This window comes from Panicum virgatum, chromosome 3K, assembly GCF_016808335.1.
Source record: "Panicum virgatum strain AP13 chromosome 3K, P.virgatum_v5, whole genome shotgun sequence".
Taxonomy (NCBI): Eukaryota; Viridiplantae; Streptophyta; class Magnoliopsida; order Poales; family Poaceae; genus Panicum; species Panicum virgatum.
The window spans coordinates 27,641,529-27,662,293 of NC_053138.1; the positions used below are offsets into that span (position 1 = coordinate 27,641,529).

Sequence of the window (20,765 nt, forward strand, 5' to 3'; positions counted from 1 at the left end):
GAGGATGAGCTCAGCCTCAGAAGCCTGGAGATCTAGCCAACGCTTGCATCTCCCCACGGACGGCGCCAAATGTCGAGGGCTTTTGAGGGTACCCACAGCCGGGTGGCGGAACGCACCCGCCTATTCCCAGAGGGGGAGTACTCGGGGAAGTGCCAAGCTATTAGGCTGATCTAGCTCAGGGGCAAGAACGCAAGAACACACAGATTTAGAGTGGTTCGGGCCGCCGGAGCGTAATACCCTACATCCACTGTGTGGTGTACTTAGTATGAATGAGTCTATCCTCTGCCCAGCCGGGCCTGAGCCATTCTTTAGCGGGCGTCCCCCTTTTATAGCGCAAGGAGGACGCGTACATAGGTGTTGGACCCCGACAGATGGGCCCAACAAGGATGTATATTTTAGTATCAAAAAGACACTAATGGTGCTACAGTGGTTGAGAATCTCTTCCCGGATACACTTCATTGCACTGTAGACTCTCTGACCGAAGGGAGTCTTCACTTGTCCCATCGGCGAGGCGCCCGTTGAGCCAGTGTAGGTTGCGGCGTAGACTGTTGGGTCTACTGCGTAGGCGTTATGATACTCCGTCGCCGAGTCGTCGTGTCTATCTGGCGTAGCAGACTGACGCGCGTGGTGTGAGTGGCGCCAGCGGCTGTACTGTGCATCTTGGTAACGCGCGACTAACAATACAGCCTGGCAAAAGTCTCCTCGGGCTCTGCTGTGGTAGAGCGCACTAAACACCTGCCGCATTGAATGCGGTAGATGGGCAAGTCTTTCCGAGGAAGTTTGGCAGCCGCGTGCGTACCTGCGCCTGCGGACACGTGGCGTTTCCGGACCCCCCAGGCGGGGTGTCTGTTCCCTCTCCGATGAGGGGTTCGGATAGTATTTGGGGGTCCGAGACCCGACGGGGGTCCAGAACTCCCTGAGAGGTCCGGGCCCCCAGCCGTTTTGGCTGAGGGCTACCTCCTCCGGGACATGTGGCGTCACCGGACCCTCCTCAAGCGGGGAATGGGTCCGGGACCGTTTGCCGGGAGAGTAGGACTCCGGACCACAGAGGTCCCGCTGCTCGGCCGTCAGGGCGTAGTTAAGGATACCTACAAGACTCTTGCCTAGACACAGCAAGAGTGGGTACCCCAATCCTGGGGTACCGACAAGTTCCCACCAAAGCTCACCCTATATATGGGGGGGAGTTGAAACTCAACTTATATATAGGGTGAGTTTCAACTCTCTCTATATTCTAATCACATCGTTTCTTCATGATATTAATCTCGTTTGAGTCCCGTAACGTGATGATAATGCGTATTATGACAGTACAAATAATGTATGATTTTTTTTAAATTCAAAAATAATAAATAAATAGTTAGTTAATGAGTGATAGTATATAGAGGGAATAGATATGGAGGGAATGATTGGAGAGAAGGAGTTATAGGGGGGAATCTTTTGGAGGGAGATAATAAAATATAGTAAATAGTACGTTTGAGGAGAGTTGGATGGGGGAATGATTGGAGAGAAGGAGTTATATAATAAAATAAGTCGAGACGGACGCCAGGCGATCTCGTAGACTCGTACGTCCAGGGCTTTGAGCCTTTGACGACACGGAGCTAACGGACTCCAAGTCATCGAGAACCATCTTGTTTTCGGAGTCGGAAACTCGGAATTGGCAGTCCCCTGGCCTTCCTCTCCGCCCTATAAAGTCAGTAATGCCGGGCAGGTGGCGCCTCCATCGATTCATCGGTTCATCCGGCCAACGTCCTTCGCGGCGTCACAGCCAGCAACCCTCCCATCGATCTCAATCCAACAGCGATCTTGAATCTTGATCGATGCTCTCCGTGAAGGCCAACGTTGCTCCAGCCATGTTCCCGCTCGCGCCTCCGCCGCGTGTACTTCAGCCGCTGCCGCAGCCGGCCGCCCCGTACAACAAGTACAACCACGCCGTGGCGGCACCACCCGTGCTCGGCGTCCAGGTCAGCCCCGTCACGGCGGTGAACTACGAAGCGGAGCTGGACGCCATCGGCTCGCTGCTCGCGAGCTACCCCTTCGTCGCAATCGACACGGAGTACCCGGGCACCGTCCACCGCCCGCCCCCCCGGGAGGAGCGCGGCCCAGCTCGCCCCGCCCGAGCAGTACGCGCTGGTCAAGGCGAACGTCGACGAGCTCACCGTCGTGCAGCTCGGGCTCACGCTCTGCGACGAGTACGGGAACATCCCCATCGCCCTCGACGGCGGCGGCCGCCCGCTCGAGGTCGCGTGGGAGGTGACCTTCTCGGACTTCGACGCCCGCCGCGACCGCCACGCCCTGGAGTCCGTCGAGTTCCTGCGGTCGAGCGGCATCGACTTCGACCGGTCCCGCGCGCGCGGCGTGGCCTCCGCGGCGTTCGCGGCCAAGCTCGCCGCCGTCCTGTCGTCGGCTCGGGAGCAGCGGCGGGGTGGCGAGCTGACGTGGGCGGCGTTCGGCGGCGCGTACGACTTCGCGTACCTGGTGAAGATGCTCGCCGGTGGGCGGCCGCTGCCGGGGACCTGGCACGCGTTCGCAGCGCAGGCGAGGGCCCTCCTCGGCGGGCGACTGTTCGACGCCAAGTACATGGCGGAGCACTGCGAGCGCGCGGACCTGTGCGGGGGCCTCAGGCGCGTGGCCGCCAGCCTCTCCGTGCAGCGGACGAACTCCCCGGAGCCGCCGGCGGCGTGCCTTGCTGGCCAGAAGAGCCACAGCGCCTGCCGCATCTACACGGCGATGAGGAGGCGCATCCTGTACCGTGACGGCGGCGCCAGCCATCAAGGTCTCATGGATGGCCTGCACCATTGATGATACATTAGGGATTGTTTTTTTTTTTTAAAAAAAGAACTCTGCACGAGTAGAGCTTAGTATTTTTGTTGGGTATTTCGAGATTGATGTAATAACGCAGATGAGTCTTTGTAGACGCATTCGGAAATTGGAACAACATTACGTGCTCTTATTATGCTCCTCAACGCTTAAAAAAGTTCACTCTGTTCTGCTTCAAAATGCACAAGGTTCAGCGAAAATCCTGAAATAAACAAAAGCGCTGCTACCATTTTGAAATAAGTTCCCAGAGTCCAAAGGTCAGCAACACAAGTAATGAGTTTTCGGTTGAAAGCATATTAAAATAATGGATTTCCTAAAGCCAATCTCAATGCATGTTTCATAGAAGCATACCACATAAACAAAACAGATGATGACATATAGAATTTATGAAGATAGAGAGAAGTTATATTTTACAGGGATAAAAATATGATGTAGACAGTTACCAAGAGTATAAATCTAGAATGAAATTCTATTGAGAGCAATTAGTTTCATTATCACAACTTTTCTCAACTCAATCTCATGTGGCCGTACCTCATGTGCTAGTAATTAAGTGGAATATTTGATATCAACACCATACAACAATTATCTTTGAGTCTAACATACTTTAAGTCTAACATACGCATTATGAGGGATTATTTCATGCATCAACCTAAATCCCTAAAGATGATGTGACACTAAATAATCGCGCAATGAAACACTCCATGGATAATGGTCTAGTAAGCACGTAACTTTATGTACTTCAACAGCATCCACTGGATTCCAAGGCAATAAATGGTATCCATTTACATCAGCCATTATCAGAAGCAAAGAAAGCAGCAAAACAGAAAAAGCCAAAAAGGCCTATGTATTCATTTGACAGTCAAATCTGAACTTGCCCGACCAGACCTCACCTCACCTCGCCCTCAGGTGCCAATCTACCAAAAAGTACACCCCACACATCCTACACCGTCTTTGTGGAACAAATGCCTCCGGCACTTCAAGAAGTCCCCAGCAACCCCCATGTAAACCTAACACCGTAACATGCATCTCATTTGCTGTCTGTAAAATCAGCATCAATGACATCGCCTTCATCGCCTGGCTTCGAACCAGCTGAACCGGCAGTGGCGTCAGCCCCCGGGGCAGGACCAGCTCCTGGGGCACCCTGCTGGCTATAGAGCGACTGCCCAAGCTGCATGACTTCCTGGTTCAATGCACTCAAAGCATCCTTCATCGTCTGTGTGGAGCCACCAGCAACAGCATCCTTGAGCTCCTGCAGCTTCGACTCCACCTTCCCCTTAACCTCTCCTGGGACCTTGTCACCAAGCTCCTTCAGTTGCTTCTCAGTCTGATAGATGACTGACTCAGCTTGGTTCTTGGTGTCGATGGCATCTCTCTTCTCCTTGTCCTCCTTGGCGAATTTCTCAGCTTCATCAACCATCCTCTCCACCTGAAGATACAGGTTGAATAAATCAGCAATGTTTTAATACCAGTGGAATGTTTTGGCACACAGCATTTGCTGAGAAATTGATAGCATAATTCTGTCTGAAAGCATTTACATACCTCATCCTTTGGCAGTGTGCTGGCCCCAGTGATTGTGATGTCCTGCTTCTTCCCTGTACCCTTGTCCACCGCAGTGACAGAGAGGATACCGTTGGCATCAATGTCAAACTTGACTTCAATCTGTGGAACACCACGTGGGGCAGGAGGAATCCCATCAAGTCGGAAACTACCAAGAGACTTGTTGTCCCGAACAAACTCTCTTTCTCCTTGGAGAACATTGATCTCCACACTGGTCTGCCCGTCAGCAGCAGTTGAGAAGACTTCCGACTTTGAGGTAGGCAGTGTTGTGTTCCTTGGGATAATCTTGGTCATAACACCACCCAGTGTCTCCAAACCAAGTGACAGAGGGGTGACATCAAGAAGGACAATGTCGCTTACATCACCTGACAAAACTCCTGCCTGCAGTCAAAAACTTGCACTCAGAAACAGTTCCAACAATAAAATGATGCTCCAAGATCTCCAAAAGCTGCAAACACCATAGTCATTTGCCGAAAGGTAAAAAGGACAACATACATGTTATCATTTCTATGGTTACGATAGAAGCACAGTGCAACCTTAATTTAGTTAACAAGGATTCCTCATGCACTGACCTGCACAGCTGCTCCAAGTGCAACAACCTCATCCGGGTTGACAGTCACATTGGGGTCCTTTCCTGTCATTTTCTTGACAAGCTCTTGAACAGCTGGTATTCTAGTTGAACCACCAACAAGAATGACCTCATCTATGTCTTTAAATTGCAACTTCGCATCTCGCAGAGCATTGTCCACAGGAGTCTTCAGCCTGAAAGATAATTGACAGCAGATGTTAGCCACACTTTGTTCTTTGGTTCAATAGGGTCGTATCCAGCATATAATAAAAGCATCAGAAGCATGCGATCTTGATTTTAACCAAAGACAGGGTAGAACTATACACATCTGAGTTTTGATCCAAGCCATAGCAAGAACTATGCACATATTGTATGAGTTTTGATCCAAGCCTCAACAAGAACTATGCACATCTAAGTTTTGATCCAAGCCATAGCAAGAGCCACTGTACAAACCTGTCAAGGAGATCTGAGCACAGCTCCTCAAATTTAGCCCTGGTAAGAGTTGTCTCAATATGCTTGGGACCATCCGCAGTGGCTGTAATAAAAGGCAAACTGAAAGAAGCACAAAATTATAAGTTACAGAATCTACTGGAAGGAAGCAACGTTGAAAGATGGTTGAGGGAACTAACCTAATATTTGTTTGGGTCAGGGATGACAGCTCCATCTTTGCCTTTTCAGCTGCTTCTGTCAGTCGCTGCAGAGCTTGCTTATCTTTCAGCAAGTCAATACCCTCATCATTCTTGAAGTTTCCAGCCAGCCAGTCGACAATTCTCTGGAAGTGCAAATTGCATTGTAAGGACATGCATTTTACAAAAGTTTTGAATTATAGACCATTGACCAACAATTACTCATAAACAATTTTTGTGAGTACTTAGTAGCGAGAACTTATGGTTATAATTCTTAACAAGCATGGCTATTGTTTGGTGCATGTTCACAGTTATGGGATGCCAAGCCTATCATCTCTTAATTCCTTGCCAGAACTTGCCATAAGAGTGGTAGATGATTTGTTAGCCACAAATTATGGCTTCCCAAACCATTGGCGAATGAACTGTTGTAAATTGTGGTAAGCAACCAAATATCCCCTAAGTCCCTCAACCTAATAATTAAAGTTTCTATACTACCATAGTCACAGTAAGTGTTATTTTTTTAGTTGTGCGGATGGAATATTTGTCATGTAAAAATGGTATTTTGCAGAATTAGTCTAAATGATTTTTTTGCCACTGAGCCAGCCACATCATTTGCATAACTTTAGCGTCAATACGGTTCATGTCATACATCCTGATAATAGTATAATATAAGATAAGATGACGATGTTCTTAGTTAAAGTCCACTGCAAAACCATTTTATGTGCCAACGTATAGCCAAAAAGAAAAGAGAATGAAGAGGGCTATTGAAGCCTCAGGAAAGAAGGGGAAAAAATGCACTTTCTAACGGATGACTAACCTTGTCGAAGTCATCACCACCAAGGTGAGTGTCACCCGATGTCGACAGCACCTCAAAAACACCATCACCAACTTCGAGTACTGAAATCATCACCAGAAATTTAATTAGCTTCATATATGATCCAAGGGACTGGAAACAAACAATGTGATTAATAACATCTATAGAAATCTAGAAGCACAAGAATAAAAAATGTGGATCAAAATGATACTAGTGTTCAAATTTTCATGGTATTAGGGATTCTTTTTACTAGCATTTTCAAGGGAACTAAGAGGATTGCAATCCATGTAATTTTTTCCCCATAGAGATTATTCAAATGAAGGCAAGGCCTTGCCAGATCATATGGGATTGTTTTTCATGCTCACAATTTAATGACAAACAGAAATGTTCTCAAAGCTCATTTAACACTTCACACTTCCTTCGCAATGTCCATTATCTTTCTTGAAGCAATTTTTCCCTTTGTTCTTACATAATTTCCCATGAACTATTCAGTGACACCTATCATATTATTATTCTGTCTGCATGATTCTGTAGTACTACATGGGGCACTCTAGTCCCACATCTTTCCTATTCTAGCATTTTTTTATTTCCTTCTTTATAAAGAATGGGCTTAGCATTCGGAGAAAAATATCAAATGGGCTTACATGGCTAAATATGAACTTGACACATAGTACCCAATTCCTGCAACCACATAATACCGACGATTTCCTTTTTTTCTATGGGCTTTCACAGCATACAGGAAAATGCTTATTCTTAGATGCTTACAGAGTTCTAAAATATCAGTTCCCAGCCATTAAATACTAACTAATTATGTACTATATTAATTAATACTAAAGACTCTCTCTCCTGAGTCGTCTCAACATAGCCGGTCCCAAGCCCGGGTAAAGGAGGAGGGTTGCGTTAGGTTTTGGCAAACCAGCATAAAAAATGCCACTCTAATGGATTTGAAACCCACAAGAAACTCGTTGGGGGCGTAACCCTCTTAGCGACGCGCTACATCGGAACCCGGGTGTGGTGATAAATGGGCAAAGGCCGGGTCGCCATCCCCCCAAGGGCGCGTCGTATCATGACCTGGGTACGATGATAAGTGAGCAAGGGTCGGGTCGTCACCTGAATGGCGCACTACATCTACGCCCGGGTGTAGTGAAAAATGAGCAAGGGTCTTCGCACTTCCCTCGACGGGTGCGAAGGGTAAGGAAGCTAGCCGAGCCAACTAGAATTCTTATAGGTAGCTGGAACGTAGGGTCCCTAACGGGTAAGTTGCGAGAGCTAGTTGATGTAGCAATTAGGAGGCGTGTAAATATTCTATGCGTTCAAGATACTAAATGGAAGGGCCAGAAGGCGAAGGAGGTTGAGGATACTGGCTTCAAGCTTTGGTACACGGGAGCAACTTCGGGTAGGAATGGTGTAGGCATCTTGATTGATAGGAGCCTTAAGGATGGAGTCGTAGAGGTTAGAAGGCAAGGCGACCGGATTATCCTAATCCGGTTGGTAGTTAGAGATTCGGTTTTGAATGTGATCAGTGCCTATGCCCCTCAGGTAGGCCTTAGTGAGAGCACCAAGATGCAGTTCTGGGAAGATCTAGATAGCATGGTTAGTATCGTGCCTACCAGCGAGAAACTCTTCATAGGAGATCTCAACGGCCATGTGGGTGCGACTAATGTAGGGTTCGAGCGAGTGCACGGGGGTTTTGGGTATGGTAGCAGGAGTCAAGAGGGGGAGGATGTGTTGAACTTCGCGTTAGCCTACGACTTGTTGTTAGCGAATACCGTGTTTAAGAAGAGGGAATCCCATCTTGTGACGTTTCGTAGTGGACAACACTCGAGCCAGATCGGCTTTATCCTTACTAGGAGGGAGGATAGACGTGATTGCTTAAGATTGTAAGGTGATACCTGGGGAGTGTGTTGTCCCTCAACACAAGTTTGTGGTGGCGGACTTTCGTCTTCGGGTACGTGTCCACCGGGACAAATGTGCCAAGATTGCGAGAACAAAGTGGTGGAAGCTTAGAGGGGAAGCGGCACAAGCGTTTAAGGAAAGGATGCTAGGTGAGGGGCCTTGGGAAGAAGGAGAAGACGCAGATGACATGTGGCTAAAGATGGCAACATGTGTTCGGAAGATGGCCTCAGAGGTGTTTGACGTGAGTAGGGGAGGCAAACAGGAGGGGAAAGACACCTGGTGGTGGAACGACGAGGTGCAAAGGGCTATTAAGGAGAAGGAGTGTTTCAAGCGCCTCCACCTTGACAAGAGTGCAGCCAACATCGAGGGCTATAAATTAGCGAAGAGGGTTGCAAAGCGAGCTGTGAGTGTAGCAAAGGGTAAGGCGTATGATGACCTGTATCAGCGGCTAGGCACGAAAGAAGGGGAGAAGGACATTTATAGGATGGCTAGGATCAGCGAGCGGAAGACAAGGGACATCAACCAAATCAAATGCATTAAGGATGAGACAGATCGACTGCTAGTGAAGGATGAGGAGATCATGGATAGATGGAGAGAGTACTTCGACAAGTTGTTTAATGGGGAAAGTGAGAGCCCTACCCTTGAGTTAGATGACTCTTTTGACGATACCAACAGACGTTTTGTGAGGAGAATTCAAGAGGTAGAGATCGGGGAGGCTTTGAAGAGAATGAAGAGAGGTAAAGCGATGGGCCCTGAAGGTATTCCCATTGAGGTGTGGAGATGCCTAGGAGATAGAGCAATAGTATGGTTAACTAAGCTTTTTAATCTCATTTTTCGGTCAAACAAGATGCCGGAAGAATGGAGGAGAAGTATATTAGTACCTATCTTCAAAAACAAGGGCGATGTTCAAAGTTGTACTAACTACCGTGGGATTAAACTGATGAGCCATACGATGAAGCTTTGGGAGAGGGTTATCGAGCATCGCCTAAGAAGAGTGACAAGTGTGACCCAAAATCAATTTGGGTTCATGCCTGGAAGGTCAACCATGGAGGCGATTTTCTTAATACGACAATTGATGGAGAGATATAGGGAGCAGAAGAAGGACTTGCACATGGTCTTCATTAACCTTGAGAAGGCATATGACAAAGTACCGAGAAATGTCATGTGGTGGGCTTTGGAGAAGCACAAAGTTCCAACTAAGTACATTACCCTCATTAAGGATATGTACAAGGATGCAACGACGTTTGTCCGGACATGTGATGGCAACACCACTGACTTTCCTATTAACATAGGCCTACACCAGGGGTCAGCATTGAGCCCTTATTTATTTGCTTTAGTGATGGATGAGGTCACAAAGGATATACAAGGTGAGATCCCTTGGTGTATGCTCTTTGCTGATGATGTGGTGCTAGTTGACGAGAATAGGGCAGGGGTTAATAGAAAGTTGAGCTGTGGAGACGCACGTTAGAGTCGAAAGGGTTTAGACTTAGCAGGACCAAGACTGAGTACATAATGTGCGATTTCAGCGCGACTAGACATGAGGGGGGAGACGTTAGTCTAGATGGGCAAGTGGTGGTCCAGAAGGATACTTTTCGGTATTTAGGATCGGTGCTACAAAAGGATGGCGACATTGATGAAGATGTTAGGCATAGAATTTCAGCTGGCTGGTTGAAATGGCGGCAAGCTTCTGGCATCCTTTGTGACAAGAGAGTGCCACAAAAGCTAAAAGGCAAATTCTATAGGACAGCAATTCGTCCGGCGATGTTATACGATGTTGAATGTTGGCCTACAAAAAGGCGACATGTGCAGCAACTGAGTGTAGCAGAGATGCGGATGTTGCGGTGGTTTTGCGGGCACACAAGAAGGGATAGAGTCCGGAACGAATTTATTCAGGATAGGGTCGGGGTGGCACCAATTGAGGAGAAACTTACTCAGCATCGGCTGAGATGGTTTGGACATGTCCAACGAAGGCCTCCTGAGGCACCGGTGCGTAATGGGGTTCTTGAGCGGGTCGATAATGTAAAGAGGGGTAGAGGTAGACCTAAACTGACGTGGGATGAGTTGGTTAAGAGAGATCTTAAGGATTGGAATATCTCTAAAGAGATAGCTTTGGATAGGAGCGCTTGGAGACTAGCTATCAATGTGCCTGAACCTTGAACTTATTTCTTTCGGGTTTCATCTCTAGCCTACCCCAACTTGCTTGGGAAAAAAGACTATGTTGTTGTTGTTGTTGTTGTTGTTGATTAATTAATACTAAAAAAACAGAATATTTGAAACTAACATCAATTTCAAGATATTGTCATATACTGATATTGTTCCAACCACGATTTGAAATACAGTAATGCCGCAAGAACTACTAACAAAAGTAGCAGCCCAAATCTTTCAGTTTTCAAATACAAGGTTTAGTATCTGTTAAATCTTCTATGGTGATTTCTGCTCTAGTGATTTGCGCTACAACTACCTGAAACTAAAAATACTGACAGAGATCTATGGATAGTTAACCATGCAGGGACACCTCAAGTTTAGTTATCTGTAGATACTAAGGGAGTGCAGAGAAATGCCAAACAGGTCCACAGATACCTGAAACATCGAAGGTGCCACCTCCAAGGTCAAAAACCAGAATCGTTTCATTGTTCTTTTTCTCAAAACCATAAGCTAGCGATGCCGCCGTAGGCTCATTTATAATACGCAGAACCTCCAGCCCGGCAATTCGGCCAGCATCTTTTGTTGCTGTCCTCTGCGAGTCATTGAAGTAAGCAGGAACCGTGATCACTGCCTTTGTGACCTTGTCATTCAAAAACTTTGATGCGTCATCCACCAGCTTTCTCAGCACCTGAGAAACATAAAATGTATAAAAGCCTGGATCAGAAATAGTATGTCCAATCAAAATTATATCACACAGCTAGTTTTGTTGATTACTCCTCTATTTCAATTCCATCAACAGAGTTACCATAGAAGTTATTGGGAAGAATATAGAATGATGACAGGCAGAGATATAGATATTACTATGCCAAAGTAAACAACTATGCACAATAATTGTGGACAGTTCATTAGATTCAACAAACTTAAGTAGCGATACAATCAATCAATCTTGCTTTTACTTAAGGCACATTACTGGGCTCCCGACATATCACCCTTAAGGCATACAAGCAAGGAAAATGTAAGGCCTTGTAGTTAACAGATAGTCAGGAACTAAAGCAACTTATTTTCATATGTAATTGCTGCAGAACTATTACAATATCAGAATAAGCTAGCTCAGTCAAACTATCCACCAATATTAAGAACTTAACACAAGTCTCGAGTTCAACAATGAGCGTCCTAATTTCCTTGAGAACCGTACAATTCCAGACATCAGCAAAAAAAAATCATTAACCATGATAACAATTTAACTTTCAGGATAATTATGGCTAAAAGACGGTCGTGAACTAGAAGCAACCATTTTTTTCCAAGGAAATTCTGCAAATTAATTCTAATATCACGATAGCCTTCTACACTACTCCCTCCGTCCGGGAAAACAAGCAATTGTAGGATTTGAAATTTGTCCATGAAAACATGCAACTATAGGTACAACAACTAGTGTGGGATCAACCATTCAGTAAAAAAAATCATGTACGGTCAGAATACTCGAGAACCAGAGGCCTGCTGCCTACGGAAGTGCGGAGAGAGAAAAACATCGAGGCTGTGTTCACTTCCCCCAAACTCCTCCAAACTTTCCATCACATCGAAATCACATCGAAACATTAAATATAGCAAATGACACATGCATAGAGTACTAAATGTAGGTAAATAAAAAAACTAATTGCATAGTTTTGATATACGTTGCGAGACGAATCTTTTGAGCCTAGTTAGCATATAATAGGACAATATTTACCACAAACAAACGAAAAGTGCTACAGTGTGCTACAGTGTCCGATGTGACCCTTTCTACCAGATTTTCACGGATCTAAACACACCCCGACAAAAAAATTCGCAGCGACAAACGACCGAAGCGGCTAGGGACCACGGCATCCGCCCATCCGTCCAAATAAATCCCCTCTGTGCCTACCTGTCTTCTTATATTTTTGCCCATCTAATTTTCCATCTCTTCCCAATCCGATAGCTAGCTTCCCGATTTGATCTAATCCTGCGTCCCCATGGCTGGACACGGCCGGGGCAGGATCTCCGGAGGCGGGGTTGCGGGCGGCCTTGGGAGCCGCCAGTTCCACCAGCACATCCATGGAGGCAACGAGCTAGGACACGGCGGCGATAGGAAGCTGGCCGTGCACGGAGGCCAGATTGATGGGCACAGAGGTCGATTAGAAGGGGAAGGAGGCTGGATTGTTGTGCGCGGATGGCGAATCGGACGTGCTGGCTTCCACATCAACAGCCAGGGTGAGGTTTTCGCCCCCGACTCGGAGGACGAAGATGCCATGGAGGACGTGGCCTTGGAGGGGGGGCTACAGGCATGAAGGTGGATGCGGAGGGAGTTGCGGGCATGGAGGTGACCGCGAACAAGGCTCCAGGGATGGAGGGGGCTCCGGGCGTGGAGCTCCCCCCGGAGGTGCAGGCACGCTTGGACAAGGTGCTTGCTGGCATCGATCCAGTGTACCATAACGTCTTCATCAGCTTTTACAAGGTTATGGTGCCCGCCTTCTTCAAATGCAACTAGGAGTAGTACTTTTGCTATGTGTTCATGTGGGATGATGGTCTGTTGTCTTTGAGTGGCACTAAGATCTTTTGACCGAGTTCTAGCACTTCCATTTGCATGTTCATCTTCTTCGTTGGGTGAATTTGAGTTTGAGTCATGACTTACCTGGACTGATGAGTTGTTGCCTGCCAGCAAACTCAGCTCCATCAAGATCATGATCCTGTGGCAAAAGCTCTTCATCATCAACTGGATTGTTGAGGTCTGGTAAAAGCTCTTCATCATCTGGTGGTGATTTGTTGAGATCTAAAGCCATGGATGCTGAATGGATGAAAATGACGTTGAACCTATAGCTAGCAGCCTTTTATAGGCCAAAGAAGAGAAGGAAATGGCGGGATTTCAAATTGCATTCTGTAGGCTGTGAAGTTAGCTGTAGAGCTTTCCAGTAACTTCTTTTAGTCATCTGGCGCTTGAGCCCTCCCTTCTCCATTTGAATATTGATGTATACAGTGTCCTGTTATTTGGAGAAACCCTCTCGTCTCCATTAAAATATTGATGTATACAGTAATCTGTTGTGTGGAGGAGAACAATATTTAATTGGTTAGGAAAGATGTTATCATTTGCTTCGAGTACCTGTTTGTACTAGTACTAGGGGTATATTGGTCTTTTTACTTGTTTCTTGGTCTGCGTGAGAGAAGCTAGACTTGCATTCTTTCCCGGACGGAGGGAGTACAAGGCAAATTATTCATTAATAGAAATGCTAGACTAGCTCAAGGCAGTGAATGCACCGATTTTAACTGCACGCTTTCTGAAACCAGGAAAAATAACAGCAATTAACCATAGGAAGTAGTGAAAAAACATCTGAAATTAGCGATATACCTGCGCAGAGATCTCCTCGGCAGCGAACTGCTTGCCAATCGCCGGGCAGTCGAGCTTGACGTTGCCATTGTCATCCCTCAAGACGCGGTAGGAGACCTGCTTGGACTCCTCGTCGACCTCGTTCATCTTGCGGCCGATGAAGCGCTTGACGGAGAAGAACGTGTTCTCCGGGTTCACGACGGCCTGGCGCTTGGCGATCTGTCCCACGAGTCGGTCCCCGGACTTGGTGTACGCCACGACGGAGGGCGTGGTCCGCGCCCCCTCCGCGTTGGTGACGATCGTAGGCTTGCCGCCCTCCATGGCGGCCACCGCGGAGTTGGTGGTGCCCAGGTCGATTCCCACCACCTTCTCGCACGACACCCGCAGCGGGCGCCACCGGCGGCTCCGGCTGTAGACCGCGGCGGATACTGAGGGGCGGCTCCGGCGGGGCCCGTGGTGGCCCGCGAAGAAGGGGGTCGACGTGGGGAAGGTAGTGGTCGCCATGGCCGACGGCGGTGAAACCGAGGAAGGAGGAGGAGGTTGCCTGACCAAAGGGGAAGGTTTGCGAAACCCTAGGGAGGAGGGGGAGGAGGAGGAAGGAAGAGGGTCGATCGGAGTGTGTGGGGGGATGGGGTTTTTGAGGGATTGGGAGAAATGGCGAGAGGTCGGGGAAGGGATAAGGGAGGGGAGAAGGGTTTTCTAGAATTCGCGTGCGGCGAGCCGACTCTGGGGCCAGCCTGTGGCCGATCGAGCTGCTTGGATTTTCCTCTGGTTGTGGTCTTGTGGACGCCACAGGGTGGCCCGTGAAGTTGTGGTCGGAGCATGGCATCCCGGTGATGGGGAGAAGGTTCTCGAAGCGCCGGGACTCTCGCAGGAAGGCTCGCGCACCCACCGAAAAATCAAATTACGCTCTCGGCACTTCCAGGCATCTGGAAGGAGGAGGTTGTTTCGAATACACGTGCTGACGTGCATATCCTAAGAGCAGCTCCAATGTGGAGTTTTTGAAAGTGCAAAGAAGAGAGAGAAAGAGATAGTACCATGACTAAATATTGGAGTGAAACAAGTACTTTATGCGTGCCTTGGCGCGCCTAGCAATCATTAGATTAAGGTAGGACGATATTAATATATATAAATGTAGCATTAGCGTGATATGTCTATATATTAGTAGGCATATGTAATAGTACAGTTATTTTTTACGTGCAATACACAACTAGCTATATCTTAGTACTGCCTATTATATCTTCCGGCACAGGCAGTGCTGAATGTAAAGTCTTTGGAATGGTTGTCCTACTCCTGATCTGCAATCATTGCAATTTAATTCGAATTAGTGATAACTTGATGTCAATTGCAAGGTATCAAAGGTAGGAGCAGATGATGGCAATCTTTTTCCAATTTAGCTTAGTGCTCTAAGCATTGGCATGGTTTTGCTTTGGTCTTGTTTTCCTAGGCTTCCTTTTTCTAATGTAGGCTAATCTTAACATGTATAAACTTAACATAAATATCACAGTTGGAAATGCTAATAGCTATATGGTGCAGCACAACTATAGCCCATGTAGAATGCATGGTTATATGTCAGTACAGAGGTGCTATCGCTTAGCATGTTTTTTGGCGCAGATTATTCTGACTGTGAAGCCCCTGGGATGCTTGCGTTGTTCCTGATCTGCAGTTCATCGAAATTTAACTCCAATCAGTGATCAATCGGTTTCACTTTCTAGGGTGCGCAGACAGGTGTAGATGATGTTTACATGTTTTCATCTCTATCTTAGTGCTCTAAGAAGTTGCATGATTTTAGAATACAAATGACAAAAATGAAAGTCTGTCGGTCATGCTGATTTGTCATTCGAAGATTGTAATATTCGAGTAGACAATTATCTAACTTCTTAACATTCGTGCTTCTCAAATTTAAATAAGACAAAACTAGTCATTATATGTTATTAGATGGCATACTAAACTGGACTTATACACAATAGCACATACTAATATGAAAATTTCTCAGAATAAAAAGTAATCAAGAGCGGCTAACATTGTTAGCAGATATCATGGATAAATAAAAGCAAGAAGGAAGAGAAGCTTACCAAAATGCAGAGCTTTTAGCTGGAACCATTTTTTCCCTGAAACATCAGTGCCAAGGTGATTAGTCTATGAGCTCGAGTAAATATGCACACTAATTTTACTCTGTAGACAACAAACTATAATGTTTATCAAGGATTTAAGTAAATTGAACACACAAACAGGAACACATGGAAATTTCTCAAATAAAAAGTAATTAAATAACAGTTTGAATTCTATTTGGCACAGTGACAGTTGCGATGATGTCATTGTCTCAGATCAGCGCGCGTACAATTCCTTCCAATTTTATTTGGCATTATCAATTAGTTTGCATTGGTCAATTTAGGTTGAATAAAGGTTGCTGCTGATTCATATGCAGTATCGGTAGGAGAAAAAAAAAAAGCTGCCATTGTACATGGAAGCTTTTTTTGCAAAATCTTTAGCTGGGTATTATCCACATATAAGTCACTTGAATTCTTTGGATGAAATGTAGTTACTATTTTTAAATTTAAGTGCATATCAGTATATGAGGCATTTGGAGCATCCATATGTTCGGTTTCTGGATTTGGAGCAAGCAGTTAGTTGTAAGAGATTCAAGCATACTGCTGCACCCATATTGGCAAAAAAAAAAGGTGTTCTGATTCTAGCAAGAAAAAACGGAAGGCATGGGTTGGAGCAGAACCATAGTAACTGGATAGCAGCTATAATTGGGGACATCAATAGAATGTGAACCACAGTAACTATAATCGAACATAACAGTATTTGTTTTGGGGGGCTATGTATTTGGCTGGTGGAAAGGTTGATGCTGGAATTTAGATGGCAAATTAACATGTGCAAAACTACTTTGCAAAATATTCTGGACAACACTTAAATCATTAGTCCATTTATGGAACCAAATTAGTCAATAATTACACATCAATCATTATATAGATGAGGCAAAAAATGATCCATCTAAGAATGCAGTAGAGGTTCACTTACATGGCTTTTTTTGGTTGCTGTGAAGTTAATTCTGATCAAAGGATATAGCATAAAACCACATGGATAAACAGTTTGCTCCAAACTTAGAACCTAAGAATATGTATCAATGCTTGCTCCCTGCTTGTCCTTGCTGGCCTATAGAAGCAGAAATGATAGCCAAGGGTGATACTGCAATACTGCAACTTGTAGCTTAGTCACAAGAGATACGTTGAAGGACCATGTTCTAAATTGATTACTCTCTAAGCACATGAATACTTTTGTTTCTAAATCACATATTTTACTGAAAATGCAACACCAAAGAAAGGTCTATTGAAACATATGGAAGTGCTTATTTGAACCATAATATTTCCTTTTCACCATTCCAGTAAACAATTAATGTAAAAAAGTATTAGTTCAGAGCATTAGTAAACTTTGTTTTGTATTTGATGCAACAGTTTCAATTTTTCCCTCCCAGGAGGAAAAAAATGTCCTCAAAATCATTGTTGTTTAGATAGAATAAATAAAAATATAACCAAATCAGCAGAACATCGTATCTACAAAAGAATTCTTCCGATTGAACATGTAGGTGCGATGCTAATACTTTTGTTTCTAATAAATCATATATTTTACTGAAAATGCAACAGCACAGAATGGCCTATCAAAACCTATGGAAGTGCTTATTTGAACCATAATATTTCCTTTTCACCATACCACTAAACAATAAATGTAAAAAAATATTAGTTCAGAGTATTAGTCAACTTTGTTTTTTATTTGATGCAACAGTTTTAGTTTTTACCTCCAAGTGGAAGAAATGTCCTCGAAATCATTGTTGTTTAAATACCCAATGTACTCTGTTTCAACCCTTTTCATTTTCATTTGGAAAGTAACCCTAAATCCAAATGCCTTAAACAAAACTGGGAGTTCAATTAATCCAAAACGAAATACCATTTGTATTCCCTTTGAATGTCTCCTGTTCTGTGCACTTATGGGGAAAAAATAATGTACGAATTTATGTTATTACCTGATCAATTGATAGATTAGTATGGTGCAAAGCTCAATAATCTTAGAGGTAAACGCTTCTATGTATGATCATAGCGAAGAGAAATTAGCCAATCTAGATTTCTGCTTGAAATTAGCAGATCTAAGATTTGTAATTGACCTGTAGAGGAGAAAGAGATGCAACGCATCTGATAGGATTCAACAAAATTAGAAGTGAAGAGGGAAAAGGATTGGCACTACAGATGCGTACCTAGAGGAGGTCGTCATGAATGGGGTTGAGGTAGCAGGGGGTCTCTTTGATCCAGAGGTTTGCGTTGTTCACTGGAGGGAGAAAGGGAAGAACAGAATCTGTAGATGATGAACATGGCCTCTGTGGTTGCATTGGACGTATCATCATCCGGGGGAGGAGGTCCGAGTTAGAGCGCGACTTGCACCGCCTCCCAGGCGGTGACGGGGATGGCGAACTCCTCGGGCCCCGAGAGCCACAAGCTACGACAGAGATCGACGACCTCCCCTTCCGTCCTCCCGCTGATGCGGAGGTCCGCGCCGGGGGCAAGGTCCAGCGAGCGCGAGGGGCGGAGGCCCGACTACTGCTGCTCCATCGAGGACGACGGCAACCACAACGCGCGGCCACGGCTCAGCTGCGTCGGGCCGGCGGCAGCGAGGGAGGCAAGCGGGGGCAGGGCCAGCGTGCGCGAGGAAGGCGGTGGTGCGGCGAGCCTGACCCATGGCTCGGACGGTGGGGAACAGCAGGTCGACGACAACCACGACGTGCGTCCACGGCTCGGTCGCGTCGAGCCGGCGGCGGCGAGGGAGGCAAGTGGCAGGCAGGGCGGGAGAGTGTGTGAGGAAGGTGGTGGGGCGGCGAGGCTCACCTACGGCTCGGACGTCGGGGAACGACAGTGGATCTGACTGCATCGGGTCGTCTGCGCCGCCGCATCGACCTGGGTGCAGGCTCCGCAAACTGCCAACCTGCTGCCGCCTTCACAGCATCCGTATGGCGGCCTTGATGGCAGCGTCAGCGATGTCGCCGCCTGCGCAGGCGCTCCCCCGCCATGAAGCCCGCCACCGCGAGCCCCAGGAACCCGCGCCTGCCTTCGCCAGCAACGCCACGGCGGCCGCCGCCTTCACCTTCACCATACACTAGGAAGTGGAAGAGTAGAGGTGGGGGAGGTGTGCTGCAGCTCCGAGCAGATCATCCGCGTCGGTGCCGGAAACCGCAGCCCTCGAAGACAGCTACAGCGCTGTCGTCGGCTCGGCCTGCTACGGCGGCGGCGGCAGCGAGCCCTCGGGGGCGGCAGCGTGGAGCCGGATGGCGAGGAGAGGACGTGGAGGACGCGGTGACGGAGGGGAGGGAGGTGAGCGCCGCTGCGGGCACTGGCCTCCCACGGCACGCTGCAACCGGCGTGGTCGTCGCCGTCGCCGTCGCCACCGCCGCGGGCGCCGAGATGGCGTTTGAGCGGGATAAGCGGAATAATCCCGTCGAACGTTCTGCGACGGACGCGGGACTGGAGTCGCCCGCGTTGTGCAGTTGGAAGAAGGGCCTGTTTTGAATCGTGTTTCTCGCGTTCGCGATGGCGTTTGAGCGGGACAAGTGGAATAATCCCGCCGAACATTATGTGATGGACGCGCGACTAGGAGTCGCCCGCATTGTCCAGTTGGAAAAAATGAACTGGGACCCGCGATTCCAAAAAGCGAGTTTGGAGCCGCGTTCGTGATGTGTTTTCGCGCGACTGTGAGCCGCAGAAACAAACAGGGCCGAAATGAACTGGGAACCCGCAATTCCAAAAAGCGAGCTTGGAGCCGCGTTCGCGATGTGTTTTCGTGCGACTGTGAGCCGCAGAAACAAACAGGGCCTTAGAGGGAGACTGGAGATGCGTCGGGGAGGAGGAAGAAAACTCGGGAAACGAGATATTTACCGTGCAGGTGGGGTAAACGTGAGTAATAGATTCACCATCGAACGGTGTAAAAACTTTTTGCTATCGTGGCCATCTGGCTGCGTCCGGAGCGGTGCACGAATGACATATAGAAATTTGGATGAGGTGCTTGGTTGGAACCGAAAGCTAACACTACTAAAAAATAATTTGTAGCAATACCTCCATTTTTTTAGAGATGGACCAAAAAATCACCCGTTCCTACAAATGGTCGCGCGCACTGTAGCAACTGAGCCGCCCCTAAAAATGATATTTTCAGGGGCGCCTGGGGGTGACCCGCCCCTAAAAGTATAATTTGTAGGGGCGGCTCATCCGTCCACCCGCCCTTAAAAAGATATATAAAAATATGGGTCCTTCTTCCTCCTCCCGATCCTCCATTATTGTCTCGGGAGAGGTACTCCCCAAAATCGAAAAAAAGGAAAAAAAAGGGGGAGAGGTTTTGAACTCGATTTTCTTGAAGATTGGGGCCGTAGGAGGTAAGTTGACGCTAATTTCTTGTCATTCATAAGCTCTTTTGTTAGATTTGTGGCTTAAATGGTGCTCTCTTTCCCTCTAGCTAGCTCTAGATCTCCATGGTGTGGATTAGCCATTTTAAACACCATTTGCCTCAAACTTTTGGATGAAGTTGTGCTATTTTAGATGGAGAACAAGATTATCTAATCATTAGTATTGGATCTACATATTTTAGCCTCATTTCTAAGTAAAGTACTCACTAGATCTATGGAGGAGAGAGAAGAAGATTTTTTTTCCCTATTTTCACTCACATGCATAATAGTTTTTTGTTGTTGCAAGAAATTGTGTTACAATAATATGTTTGGTTTTATTTACATATTTAGTACTATCTAAATTACATTTTATTAATATCTACGCTTATAGATTACTATGTATATTTGCAATGTCATTTATGGTTATTATACTTTGGAGAAATGAATTTATATTTTTTCCTAATTATTTACGTAAGTAGTTGTTTTTTAATTCATTTGAATTATTTGTTACTGTTAGCTGATGCTCGGTAGTGGAAGGAATTCGATGACAAGTACTATCTGGAATTTGGGAACGAACCAAGAAA

General features: G+C 46.5%; 2 protein-coding genes across 2 annotated transcripts; one reads left to right on the forward strand and one right to left on the reverse strand.

Annotated features, from left to right (window-relative positions):
* The first annotated feature begins 1,814 nt into the window (after nt 1-1,814).
* LOC120700792 (probable CCR4-associated factor 1 homolog 11) lies at nt 1,815-2,821 on the forward strand. Its single transcript, XM_039985016.1, has 2 exons — nt 1,815-1,958; nt 1,990-2,821. Exons 1-2 carry the CDS (start codon nt 1,815-1,817, stop codon nt 2,794-2,796), a joined length of 951 nt encoding a protein of 316 aa, XP_039840950.1. The 3' UTR covers nt 2,797-2,821.
* A 699-nt stretch (nt 2,822-3,520) lies between these two features.
* LOC120698782 (stromal 70 kDa heat shock-related protein, chloroplastic-like) lies at nt 3,521-19,282 on the reverse strand. The gene is made up of 10 exons (XM_039982515.1): nt 16,785-19,282; nt 15,833-15,868; nt 13,779-15,417; nt 10,856-11,108; nt 6,383-6,462; nt 5,569-5,711; nt 5,393-5,491; nt 4,944-5,133; nt 4,354-4,752; nt 3,521-4,240 (listed from the first exon to the last, which is right to left on the reverse strand). The coding sequence occupies exons 3-10, from the start codon at nt 14,259-14,261 to the stop codon at nt 3,842-3,844; spliced, it is 2,046 nt and encodes a 681-aa protein (XP_039838449.1). The 5' UTR covers nt 14,262-15,417; nt 15,833-15,868; nt 16,785-19,282; the 3' UTR covers nt 3,521-3,841.
* Nucleotides 19,283-20,765: the final 1,483 nt, after the last annotated feature.

What these genes read in the sequence shown, in the direction of transcription:
- LOC120700792 (XM_039985016.1), top strand. Translation starts at nt 1,815, where the DNA reads ATGCTCTCCGTGAAGGCCAACGTTGCTCCAGCCATGTTCCCGCTCGCG. An exon ending in CACCCGTGCTCGGCGTCCAG is followed by an intron (nt 1,959 to 1,989) that starts GTCAGCCCCGTC and finishes TGAACTACGAAG; the next exon opens with CGGAGCTGGACGCCATCGGC.
- LOC120698782 (XM_039982515.1), bottom strand. Translation starts at nt 14,261, where the DNA reads ATGGCGACCACTACCTTCCCCACGTCGACCCCCTTCTTCGCGGGCCAC. An exon ending in TGGCACCTTCGATGTTTCAG is followed by an intron (nt 6,463 to 10,855) that starts GTATCTGTGGAC and finishes TGATGATTTCAG; the next exon opens with TACTCGAAGTTGGTGATGGT. An exon ending in TGCTCAGATCTCCTTGACAG is followed by an intron (nt 5,134 to 5,392) that starts GTTTGTACAGTG and finishes ATTATCTTTCAG; the next exon opens with GCTGAAGACTCCTGTGGACA.